Below are 13,955 nucleotides of genomic sequence, written 5' to 3' on the forward strand. Positions count from 1 at the left end.
TGTAGGGACAACCATACCATAATATTTTCTGTTTGCTTCAAAATTCTTTTGGAAAAAAAAAAGAGAGAGAGAGAAATGAAGTACTGTTGATAATTGTTGAATTTAGGAGATGAGCATGTGGGAGTTTATTATTTTTTTAACCATCATGTCTATTTTCATTATGTTTTCAGTTACATTAAAAAGAAAAAAAGGGCAACACAAAAGCTAAGTAGTGACTATAAAACTGCTGCCTTAACAGGAGACCGGTCTGGTGCCCTTTCATGCAAAGGCCACTACCCTGCTGACAAAGCTGGAAACTTCCTTCTAAGCCATTAGATTAAGAGAGGGAGAAGTAAGTGATTTGCAGAGGCTATAAAATACTCTTTAATCCTAAAATTTACTAACACAAGATCCTGGTTAATTTGCTCATGAAACTGACCAGAAGTGCGCAATGATTTTTGAGAGAATTATTTTGCCAAATAAACTGTAAGCCTGGCTATGAAAAGCCTAGGCTATTTAACCCTGAAAGCAATTCACAAACCCCTGACCTACAAAGATAGGAAGTGATCTGTGAAATCTGTGAGGCAGCCAGGAGGGTATGCTGCCACTGGTGCCTCAGAGGTGGCCTCAGAGGACAATTAACAGGAGAGAATCTCTCAGAAGGTAAAGGAAAAGACCACAAAGGATAATACCAAAGAGTCTTACACAAGGGAAGAATCAAGCACCACAAGAAAGATTTAACAGGGAATTTATTCTATTGCCAGTTGAAGGACTGTTTGTTACACCTTGACAGCAAAGATCTGCTACAGACCCATGGCCACTGTGTTTCCCATTCTCCTATTATTGGATTGAAAACTTTCATTGAAGTCATTCTGCTCTTATTTGACAATTTTTATTGAACTCACTGGTGGCAACTAACAAATACCGGCATAATCATAGATGACCACTCCACAAGGAATCTTATTCAAACCTGGTACAATGTAGCAACACACAAGGACCAGCAATGGAGGCAGGCTGATGAGACATGGAATCCCTTTTAGGGCAACTTTAGAAAATAATAATTTGCATAAAGTTTTGTCATGTTATGCAGGAGCATGTGTCCATGATGCTGTGGCTGTGATTGAAATTTCAAAAGGGGCAGAATGTGGTGAAAAACATAGACTGTAGTGGATCCCTCTGACCAGCTCACGCAAATTATTTCCAAAACCTTGTGATTTACAGAGATTAGAGAACTAAAAACTACACTTCTATCAGTAGAAATCAGAAAAATAAAAATTAAAGTACAAGTGAAATTTCACCTATTTTCGCAACAATTACAATTTCACCTATTTTCCCAACAATTACTTCATCCCCTGGTTCTAGATGTGTAGACCGGTATACTCCTTTGCTAAACAATCTGACAGTATTTAGTCAAATGACATACATGTCAAATAACATATATAAAGAGGCCCAACAATTCCCATTCCAGATGTATGTTTCAGGAAATTTTCACACAGGTCCTCAGTGGACTTAGTCATAATCAGATTGAAGGCAATCTGAGTTAGATAAAATACACGCTGGGAAGTAAAAAGCAGCCATTAGGAGCAATCATTTAGTTTATATGAGATACAAAAATGAAGAGATCTTAATAAGAAAATGCTTAATGAGAGAGATAATGAATATACAAACTAAGAATATAAGCAAGACAAAACAGAATGCACATTTTTTCCAGCACACATATAAATATGAGGCTTCATGTTAAATAAATCAGAATGGCTATCGAGGATGAAGTGGTGAAAATCACATAAAGTAAACTTTAAAAATATTAATTAATAAAATAATAAGATTACCCAGACCAACTATGAAAACAAACAGGGAGGAGTTGTTGGTGTTTTTTTTTTTTTTTCTTTCCTTAAACTATATTTCCTAGACTCTCCTGTGGCTTGCTTTCCACATGTGACTCATTCCACAACTAGACACTCCTATGAGTCTAGGCAAAAGAGAAGGAAGAAAGTGTGCTAAGGTAGTGTTTTGATGAGACACGCATCATAACCCAGGTGTGTGAGGTGTTTGACTAACCCCTGGAAGCTGCCTGGCAAGTTCTTGACTGCCCAAATCCTTACGAAGAAGCATCTCCCTTAGCAGCCCTACTCTGTGATATGGCTGGGATTCATTCCTGGAAGCTCTACCCTCCCAGCCAGTCTGCAGTAAGCTATTATACTTAATAAATTCTTTCCAGCATACATTAGCTGAACTGAAGTTTGTTGTCTCATACTAACTTCAGAAAAAAAAAAAAACAGAATTTGAAAACCATTGACTTTTCCAGATTTTTTTATAAGGTAGATTTGAAAGTGCCATAGTAGTTTGCCAGACCTGCTGGAACAAAGCATCCCAAAATCAGTGGCTTAAACAACAGAAATTTACTATCTCACAGTTCTGATTGCTGAAGTCTCATACTGAAGTATTAATGGGTTGGTTCCTCCTCAGTGCCACCAGGGAAAATCTGTTCCAAGTTTCTATCCTAGCTTTTGGTGGTTTGTTGGCAGGTTCTGCCATTCCTTGTCATGTAAAATCATTTCTCTACTTCTGCCCTCATTTTCTCACATACATGTAGGCATTCCTCTTGTGTGTGTGTGAATGGCTAACTCTATGTTCAAATTTCCCCTTCATGTAAGTCTACCAGTATTTTGGATTAGAGCCCATTCTAACAACCTCATTTTAATTGATTACCTCAGTAAAGATGCCATTTCCAAGTAAGGCCACATTCTGAGGTACAGAGCATATGGTTAGGGCTTCAACATGTCTTTGGGGGAAAGTGCAATTTAACCCATAACATACTACATACAATCTAATGGAAAAACATTGCCATTGATCCCTAGAATCTGATGATTCTGCTAAAACCGTGGAGTAAATATCTCCCTCCTCCTTTTAGGTTTATCAAAGACTGGGTATTATTACTGAACTCTGTAGTAAGAATGCTAAGTATCAAATGGTTTGATAGTAGCAGCTATAAAACAGTCATCCTGAAAAAACTAAGCTTATTTTACGATCCAAACATGTTAGTACAAAAAGTAAAAACTGAAATATCATAATGGCTATTAAAATGCTTAGAAACATATCAGTATAGCAGAAGAAAAGGAATAATCATATACTAAACTACAGCAACTTCAGCACTAGGCTGTCAAGCATATATGTGCTTGATTTCATTTACCAGCAATATTACCAATTGTCAACAGGTCCTTTTTTTGTTATATGGAAAATACATATCTTTAAACCACTGTCTATGTAGCTTGCTAAATCAACCCATTGCAGGGCCCTTGACTGAAATAGAAAGGATACACCAAAACTATATCAAATTCTAACTTAATTATCAGATACTTGCCACAGATAACCCTGAAAGTATTCATTTTAACTTGACTTAAGGATTTATTCTTTAGGAATATGAAATATCTATAAGAATTATGACAAAAATCGGTCTCTTGAATTCTATTTCTGTAAATGATAAACTTTCTCAGAAAACAAGTCAGGTGTAACACAGACCAGAAAGACTGTCACTTTCAAAAGACTACATTTATCTCTAAATAGTAATTTTTAGCTAAAGATCAACATCAAGAAGTACCTCGTTTTTAAACATAAATTGGCCATTATTCAACTACTGCTCAAATGTTTTAAATTATAAATAGTGACTACAGAGTCATATTGATATTCTCCAAAGACAGGCTGATTTGTGTATACATGTACACACACAAAAAAAAAAACACACACACACACATAAGTACAATCATTCCTAGGCTCTTTTGGTCACAAGTGGGTAAGAGATATGGTCAATGTTTGGCCATGAGCAGGGACTACACAGAGCCTCTCAGTTTATGAAAGGCACATGTGCTCAGTGTGCCATTCACCTAACATTAAATATAAAATCAAGCAGGGCACACAGACTGCAAATCTGTATTTCTTGACTCTGGTGATGAAAGGCAGGAAATAAGTTCACTATTCTTTACTACCACACTTTCAGCAGTTAACAAGCTATAGGCATATAATTCAGTTGATGAATGCATGGATAAATATAAGCAGACTAAATAAGAGATATGATTCAATAGCTTAAAATTAGTTTAAACTTCTCTCCGTTTGATAGTTTAGTATTTCCAATTTTTTTAAAAAGCTTAATGACATAGTACATGAGAAAGTTTCCCATTTAACAAGTGTCTTGTTAACAGTAATATACTCAACACATTCCTTTTAAGAAATGCCAGTGTGACACAGGAAAACAAGAAAAAAACATTCTACTTTCATTCAGCATAGATTACTTGACACATACTATTTATGGTCTTCCATGAAGGTATGATGGAAAAGAAGATCAATTTCTACCATTTTCTATGTGAAGAGTTGAAGTACAGAAAAATAAAGCAGCAAAAATAAAATAAATCTAAGTACCCATGAAGGTTAAGAATATAACCCAAGGATTTCAATTGTCAAAAAATTTTAATCCTAAATTAGGATCAATATTAGAAGAACCTATCCCGAAAACCACCATACAGATGATACCAATATTTCATACCCACCATGCCTTCTTCCACTCACCATTCACTAAAAAGCTGCCACGTTAGCAACTTTTTTCATCAAAAGAAAAGTGGAAGTCATTTTGGAATTATATGCATAAATTCTTATCCACCACCTGCACAGAGGCATGCTAGATGCAGCCTTCACCAACCAGAAGAAAAGAGGTCAGAATATTGGAGAATTACCTCTCAACAGCTGCCAGCATTTCCCGGCTTTCTTCAAATACCTGGACTTTGAGCAACTAGAAACACATTCAAAGAACAGTTTCAATAGAAGCTGATTGAGTTGACAGCTAACAGTTTTCCTAAATTTGTAAAGATATGCATTTGAATCTAAAATATAGCCTGAAATTTTGGCCAAATGCCCAAACTCTAAGCAGAGTTTTGAGCTCACGTGGCTCCGTGACAATTTGTTCTCTTGCATAAAACTGCTGAAAATCAGAGCTAGAAGCTCCCATCTGAAATATAAATAAAGAATATGAGTATGAGATTGAATATATCCCATTTTCATTGAATACTAGTAATCTTATTGATTATGCCCAAATTGACCATTACTAGCACTGTATCTGAAAAGGTACATTTTCCCCCTAAATAATAAAAAACCAATTAGAATAAAGGTGGGTTTTTTTCATAGTATGTAACAATTAATGTTATATTTAACAAGTCTATAATTTTAAAAAGCAAAAACTCACTAATGATAATGAGACTTTTCTGACGCAATTTTGTACAAGTGTTGCTCTCGATTTCCTCAAAAAGAAAAAGGAATCTGTTACTGATTATTAATAATATAGAGAAAGGGATTACCTATGTATTTGGGGATCCTTAAATTAATATTGGCAGTTACTAATACTTATTGAGCACTTAATTTGTGCCTGATACGGTTCTGTGTTTTATATGGATTACTTCATTTAATCTTCATAACAAATCTATAAGGTGAATACTGTTGTTTCCCTCACTTTCCCTTCAGGAAGATTTAATTATTTTCCCAAGATCTCAAAGCTATAGCCTGAAGTTTTCAAGGAACATGATTGAAAAGCATTAAACTAAACCATTTAGAGTGTTTAAGAATTTGCTTCTTAGAACCAACAGAGTTAGACAATACTAATCTCTCTATTCTACTTTTACCAGGTATTAGAAAATACATACTATTATGCAAAATGATGAGAAAGAGCCCTGGTCCTTGAGCAAGGTCACCTTTCAGGAGTCCTTCCGCTAGACAGCATGGGAGTACGCTGGCAAGGAAATTGTCATACCTACTTGGCTGATGGCTCCCAGCAAAAGAGTAATACATTAGAAATCACTTGTCAGGGATTTTGTTACTATAACCGATGAGAGAAATGAAAATAACATAACTGATTGGGTTAAATCACTATTCTGGTAATGCACAAGAAACATTACATATATTTTTTCTTACATTCTTCTGTTATATTTAACTTGGGTTTTTTTCCCCTATATGGAGTTTTATGGGAATCGTTACAATATGGTGGAAAAAACATTATAAGGTAAAAGCTGACCAAACACTGCACTAGATTTAACTAGTGAATAATCAAACTAATAAACATCCTGTTAGATAGCATGAAATAATGTGCTGTTATGGCTAGCAAAGTTTATGTTTATTAAGTACCCTGACACAAGGTTAATGAATATAGGTAAAACTGATAGTGTTATGTTGATCATTAAACAGTAATACCTATTAAGTGTATTTTAATATGTCTTTTAAAAACTGAGTTGAAATTGCAATGTAGATATAACTGACCTGCAAATAATTATCTATCAGTATAGACAGATACTTCCTAAACCTTCCTGAATTTATACCAAAATAGGGCCTGATCACATCTTGAGGCAACTGTCATTCCATACTCTGTTATTTTTAAAAAAGTAATTACTCAACATGATGGAGGAGAAACTGGGGCACTGAGAATTTACCCAAATCTTGCATACACTAAACAAATCAATCAATTAAATTTTAATCCTTTATACCATACCTTCCACCATAATTTAAATATCAAGAAATGTGTATGCTTACAATTTCTAACAGCTTAGCTTATAAGAGCCTTTTAATTGTCTCATAGTTAACATTTTCTTTTCATTCTTTATATCACTGTGTAACAACTCATGTAATTGCTCCTGCCTCTTGCTAATATACTAAATAACCCCGAATAACCCTTCTATAATATAACCCCTAATAACCCCTCTATAATATAATTTACAATTACATAAAGCTCAAAGTGATTATCTTAAATATAAAGCCTCTGTCTTGTCCATAGTTTCATGTTACAGGTTCTATAGCCTGGCAAATTTAATAAGTGTTCTTTAAACTGAAGTGAAACTAAGTCTCAAATTCAGCAACTGTCTCAATGTACTCTTGAACACCTGTAGCTCATTCCTCAATCCACCTTTTCAGTTGGAAAACACCGTCAGTAAATTCATGTTAGCTCTTTCACTTGGCCACAGATAACACAAAATTGAGAGGTAACACAAAATCTCAGGGAGAAAACTAGCATGAAAGTCAACATGAAAACAGGTGGTTACATGTGTAGGACAATCAATAAAGGATCTATAACTACTGGATAATGAATATATAGTGAAGTGCTGAAGCACCATAAAGAAGGATTGGACAGCCAGGGTTCACTCAGCATTATAATGCTGGGATACCAGGGGATACACTAAAAAGTCAATGCATCAGGAAGTAAATTTATAAGTGAATTTATAAGTAAATTTATAAATGAATGAATTTGACACAAAATACTTCATATATTTGTATTTTTGAAATCACAAAACACCACTATGGTAATTAGAAACTTTTACAGGGGTTAGAGTTGCTGCTCAAGTGTAGTGAATTTGACTAGCATCTGTGAGGGCCTGGATTCCATCCCCAGCACTGAAGAAAAAACAATTAAAAGAAAAAGTTTATGTGGTTAACAGACACTAACAATAAGAAGTATGTCAAGGGACAGGAAACCTATATTCAGATCAGCAGCTGGATCTCCTCCATCACACTGACAACTTAGAGAGTGCTTACCTTACTTGGTGGAGTGACTGTAATCCTTGAAATAAAGCCATTCTATCTAATCACACAAAGTTGCATCAGGGTAGCACAAAAAGCTAAAGAAGAAGATATGTGTAGAGAGAGTACTATACAAGACATTCAAGTTCAAAGGCCCTTTAGAGCATCCAGTGTCATACCACAGCCTCCTGTGGAATTAGGTACTTGCATACATGTATTTTTGCTCAACAAACATTTGGAGTTCAACATATAAACTACTATTAAGAAGAGAACAGGAATAAATCAGCACTTCCTTTACTGTGAAATTACTAAATATGAAAAATCAAAGAAATACATAATGCTGGATCTAACTATGAGTGAGCTACATATCACATTTCATTTGTATATAACTATACACTGTCTATGCAATACTGTAAAAAATAACTTTTTATCTTTATTGTCTCTTATTAATTAAAACAGCCACAACTACACTTACCAGACATCCCCTCCAAAACAGCACGATAAACCACTCTGTTTTGCCCAAGAAAAGGGCAATCCATCGTCAGTAATAGAGGAACAATTTTATCATATGAAACTTTATCACACTAGTACATGCTGTAGTATACTAAAAAAACTTGATAAATAATGAGTGAAGAGTGAAAATAGATGAAGGTGTCCATGTAGTCAAATAAACCTGGAATTTAATGTTTAATAGGCTGTATATAACCTTGAGCATTAGATCCCAATGACTTAAATACAAGCACTTAAGATGTGAATCCAGCTTGGTATTTCTCAGAAAATATTGTCAAAGTTTCAAGTTCTAGTGGGAAGGGCTAAAACACTTCTTGGCTCTGAATCAGAAATGTGTTCTGTTGGGAGGTGATCCAGAAAAACCAACAGGAGGATGATTGGCAAGTCTAGGTCACTTGGTCTGAAAAATTCAAGTTCCAGGGTAGAAGTTAGTTATTTAATTAGTTGTTTCAAACTCCTCGAAGTTTAGCACGCTATTATTTAATTGAGAAATAACTTTCTGATTAACTTTACAAATAACTTTAATTAACTATACTTTGAATAAACCAAAAATGAAAGTTTAATGTTTCCAAGAATAATAAGGTTTATAGAATTTTACTTATGATAGAACAGCTAACATTGCTCAACTTTGAATATGGGTCAGACACTGGTCTAAGCACTTTTCTTGTTTTCTCAAATCTTATAAAATTGGTACTATAATAAGTCCCGTTATACATGTGAGGGAACTAAAATACAAAACAAGTAAGTTAGTTAACCAAGATCACACATTTGCAAGTAGCAATGGCTGGGATTACTGAACCATTTGCCAATCTCTTTCCTTCTATTATAGAAACTCAGGATTGATGCATAATGCTAAAACTGATATTAAAGTGCATAACTATAATTCTATTATTTTTAGAGTAGCATAAACCACTAGGTTTACTTGTAACTTGAATTTTAAAAGATGTTAAGGTAACTGATAATCTATTATGCACTAAATAAATACATTTTATACAACAAATAAGTATTTTTGAAAAATATGTATTAAGGGGAAAATAAAAACATTAAGATTCTTTAATTCATCTAAAAGACAAATGATATACAAGGTCATCCAATAATTTTACTCTCATGAAAAATATTAAAAGAAATTCCATTCAGTATAATCTGTGGCAATATAATGGAAGCTATATAAAATATTACATACATGTACATATGTATAAGTATATATGTTAGTACTCAAGATAAATTTTATATTCAAATTTAAAATGACAGCTATATTTGATTGAGTCATAACTGAATTGCATCTTCAAGAGACAGTATTTAACCTGGGATTGTATAATTCAACCTAAAGTTAGAATAACCCTAAAAAAAGTTCTGGGTTGCTTCCTAAGATTTCTGGGACTGTTATGAATCAATTTCAGAGCTCAATAGGAAAGTGAGTATTCTGCAAATGGTTATTCATAGATATATAAGGTCATCCAATATTTTGAATATTTTATTTTATGTAATAATCCTAGCTCCAGAGTTTTTAAAGATCCTGAATTTCAAATATCTATCAATTTATCTTACTAGTTAAGTTTTCCTAATTTATAGACCAAAACTGTATTATCTCTTCATGATCAACGTAATGAACATTCTCAAGTCCATAATTTTCGGGGGGGGGGAGGGCGGGTGAGGAGGTACACTGAAATCATGAAAGATTACCAAAATATAAGAAACTTAACTCTGTAAAACACTCATGCTTCTGTTTATTTTAACAAAAATCGCTAATCACAAGAATGGCAAAATTTCATTTCATACCACCTTCTGAAATGCTTGAAAATAGTTCTTTGATAAAATGATGTACATATTTAAAATCTAAAAAAAAGGTTCATTGATAAAGATAAATAAAATATGCTAAAATGTTTATTTAATATATACTGAAGAGATGTCAATTTTATATGAATATAAAAATACTACCTTCCTTCATGTGGCTTCTCTGACCATTAATCTTGCTCCTGTGTAACAAATAATACTTTGATATAGTTAAGACAATTGGGTTCTGATCTACCACTTCAGTGGACACTTCATTTGCTTCTTTGGCATGGTTTCCTCAGGAAATCCAGAACTATTTTAAAAGACAATCTAACTCTACAGCTAATGTGCTGTGTCTGTCTCCTACCTCCAAGGTTACCAAAATATTCAGACAATGAGCCACCTTCTAATCAACCTTGCGCTTGTTCAAGGAGAAGTCTCTTCTACTTTTCAAATCAAAACAAAGTGTACAAAATTGTACAGTTCCCCAATAGTGAGTGAATTATTAAATAAGTAACATAATCAAAGCAGATCTATGTTCCTTATGAGTTTTCAATGCTACTTTTTCTAACACTACAAGCAAGTTTCTTTGGTGACATGCCAAAGTAAAAATGTTTGTAAATAATGGCAAAACCATCTCAACTAACTTTTCATTTACCCAAATTTTCCTCAAGTTGTTGCCCTTCTAACTTTACACCTGTCACTGAGAATTTTGCCGGTCACACTCCCACTCTACCTACAAACAGTTCTTGAACTCCACAGAGCCCCCACCAGAAATGCACTACTAAATGGATAGCTAGAGATAGATGATTGATAGACGATAGATGATTGATAGATAGATAGATAGATGAAATGTGTCAAATACTTTCTGAAATTCTGTTCTTATTTCTCGTATTTCAGAAAACCCATGCAATGTTCACTTTGGGAAAGTGCATTCAACTCCATTTAACACCCAAGGGATGCAAAAAAAGAAACACAATCTATCTCCCTCTCCCCTCCCCATTCATATCTCTCTCTCTCTCTCTCTCTCTCTCTCTCTCTCTCTCTCTCTCTCACACACACACACACACACACACACACACACACAGAGGCATGTTCCCTTTCTAATCTCCAACCCTGAAAATTGCACTCAGACATCCAAGCCCTCTAGTTCCTTCCACCCTTGCCAGTCCAAAACGGGGGAGTTGCACTTGAGGTGCTAACTGCCTCGGGTAATTGTGGGTTTCCATTAGGCAGTATAAGCTTTGCCACCAACCGCTACCACGCCCAGGCCCCTGAAGAATCCTAGAGGCACATCCATCACTTGGTTGCCCCCTACCGAAACCACCCGCGGTTGGCGCCGCTGCGCTGGCCCACACCTAGGAGAAAGATACTCTGGGTGAAGTACAGCAATGCCTAGATGCCATTCTGCCGCCTGGAAGACCACCACTTAGAGACACACAAATTGACACCTCCACTCCCCGCCAAGAGTCCCACGGAAGCAGACAGGAGGAAGGCCTGGGAGCGCAGCATGTTTTCCTGTCTCCTCTCCACTGTCCTCAGTCTAGGACAACCCATGGCATCCAAAAGCTAGGAGGGGCAAGAGGGCAAGATCAATAAAGTTGTGGAAGAGGACTTCCTTAAGTAAGGACTGGGTGCTACTGAATTCGCGAAAACATGAATCTAGCGAGAGAGATTGGAAGGGAGGGAAAGAGTAAACTGTCCTCCCTTCATAAGGCAGGCTTGCAAGAAGACCTGCTTGCACTATTTAACCAGCTCCCTCCAGGGGCACTTCTGCAGGGGACACCCTTACAGGGCTACAGCTGAGCTGGAACCTGCCACTGTCAGGGAGCCGCGGATAAATTAGGAAATGCCGAGGTCGCGAACTTACGGAAGAAGATGTACTCAGTGTAGCTGCTCCAGATCTTGTCATCGCGGTATTGGTTGACGAAGGCGGCAGTGCCTGAGGAGTTACACGCCACCATGTGGAAGCCGGCCTCGGACAAGCGATCGAATGCCTGCTCCAAGTAGGTAAACTTGAGGTAGAAGCGGGACGTGTACTTCTCAGGCTGCCGATCGGGGTCGCGGCTTTCGTTGAGCGTGTCCCCAAAGACCTCCTTGGCCAAAGCTATACGCCCGCACACCATGATGCGTGCCACACGCCGGAACTTGGCATCTGCCTGGTTGTCGCGCACGGTGGTGTAGGAGCCACGGTAGCCCAGTGTGAGGAAGCCCGAGCGCTTGTCCAGCGCGGCGCCGCCGCCACCGCCGCCGTGCGCTCCTGGGCCCGAGGGCGCGGCGGCTGCGGCCCCTCGCAACAGCAGCGCATCGCTGCTGCCCTGAGAAACGTTGTCCTCCAGGTCGCTCTGGCAACCCTCATCGTTGAGCGAGTTCTGCTTAGTGACCTTGGGCGACAGCAGCTTGACCAGGTCGGTGAGCTGGAAGTACTCGGCTTCGCGCAGAAGCCGCTCCTTCTCGGGGAAGTGCTCGGGCAGCGCAAGCTGCTTGTCCCGCAAATAATCCAGCACGTACCTGAACAGAAAGCCGTCCCGGTCGATGAAGAAGCGCGCCCGGCTGTCCCTGGGCAGCTCGCCCCGGCGCCGGGCGCCGCCCCGGGGACTAGAAGGCGAGAACATACTGGCCAAAGTGCTGTCTGGGACGCTGAGCAGCGTGGAGTGCTTGGTCACATAGACCTGGCCGCCCACGTTCAGCTCCACCACCTCGGGGAAGGGCGAGGGTGCGCAGGGCCCCGGGGCGGCGGCTGCCGAAGCGCCGGGCGAGCTGGACGAGGAGACCATCTCGCTAATTGGCAGGATGGTGCTGCTGCTGCTACCCGTGTCCTTCAGAGCCATGGTCCCCCCCCCACCGGCGGCCAGGTGACCTGAGAGAGCAGCACTTTGTGGTTCCCAGAGCCCGTGCCCCGCAAGCCTCGCAGCCCCCTGCCCTCTGCGTGCGCCTGGGCGCCCTGCACCCTCGGGTCGGTGCGTTCCTCCCGGCGGGTGGCGGGGCTCAGGGCTCGGGGCAGCGGCGGCGTCGGCGGCGCCCGAGCTCCATCGGGGAAGCGATGCGCGGGAGAGTAGCTCCGCGGGAGCGGCGGTGGAGGAGGCGCGAGGAGGAGCGACCGCTCCTTTGGGGAGACGGCGGGGAAGTGTGAGGGAGACTTGCGAGAGGCTCTGGGGCTGCGGCTCGGCTCTCCGAGGGGAGGGCAGGAGGAGGGGCCGGAGCAAAGAAAACTCGCCGCCCCAGCAGCTTGCAAGCGCGCCGCAAGCCCCGAGCGCGGACGGTGGCGCTAACTACTCCTCGCAGCCCAGGAGGCGGCACTGACGTCAAGCCCAGTACTGGGACCCCAGCCACAGCTGTCATTTAAAGAGATAGGCTTCAGCCGCTGGCTACCGGACTCCGACGCTAGGGGGCGGGGCCGAGGGCCGAGCCTGCAGGAGATGCTACTGGGCAGCCAAACGCGAAAAGCGAAAAGCCACCAAAAACAAACCCAGAAAAGGGACATCTCTCTTTCATTCATTTAATTCCCACTTTCCATCTGTCCCTGCCTTATTTTCTCTCTGTTCCTTTCTCTTTCCCATCCACCCTTCCTTGTCTTCCTCCTCCATGTTAGCCCAGTAAAACTAGTTTCCTAGACTCTCCTTAAGAAGCAGGGAAGAGAGAGAGATTAGGTTTTGATTATAACACAGACGCCAGGCACACAACCTGAAATTACTACAAATGTTTACAACTGCAAAAAGACTATAGGCGAGGGAGGGCTTAATCTCTCACAGTTGCTTTATAATGCTTTTTTTTTTTTTTAAAGAAAGAGCGAACTGCCTGTTACCTCTACTACAGTCACATTTCATAATCTAATATTTAACTTCATGATTTATATCTAGTTAAGGATTTAAAACTCAGAATCTGATTCAATTTCCCAAACAGTGAAGGACATATGTAATAATGTAATTTTCCTTCTATCATCTTTATGACATTCAATTCATGAAAGATGCTTAATAAATGTTTATGGACAGTGGGATTGGGCCAAAGAGGAAACTTATTCTATTGGCTTCTTGTTTCTAATCCTGATCAGTTTCTTCATTAATCTCAGTGTCACAGAGCAAGATAATGGTAGCTTTCTAAGCTCAATTTGTCACAAATGAATTTAAGCCCATCTTAATTTTTATTTG

General features: G+C 39.0%; 1 protein-coding gene across 1 annotated transcript in view; it reads right to left on the reverse strand.

Moving 5' to 3' along the window:
* Nucleotides 1–12,638, reverse strand: part of Kctd8 (potassium channel tetramerization domain containing 8) — a 230,963-nt gene extending 218,325 nt beyond the window's left edge. The window contains exon 1 of the mRNA XM_076865049.2: nucleotides 11,678–12,638. Coding sequence (XP_076721164.1) covers nucleotides 11,678–12,638 — 961 coding nt within the window. The remainder of the gene's footprint in view (nucleotides 1–11,677) is intronic.
* Nucleotides 12,639–13,955: the final 1,317 nt, after the last annotated feature.

Source organism: Callospermophilus lateralis, chromosome 8 (genome assembly GCF_048772815.1).
Source record: "Callospermophilus lateralis isolate mCalLat2 chromosome 8, mCalLat2.hap1, whole genome shotgun sequence".
NCBI lineage: Eukaryota > Metazoa > Chordata > Mammalia > Rodentia > Sciuridae > Callospermophilus > Callospermophilus lateralis.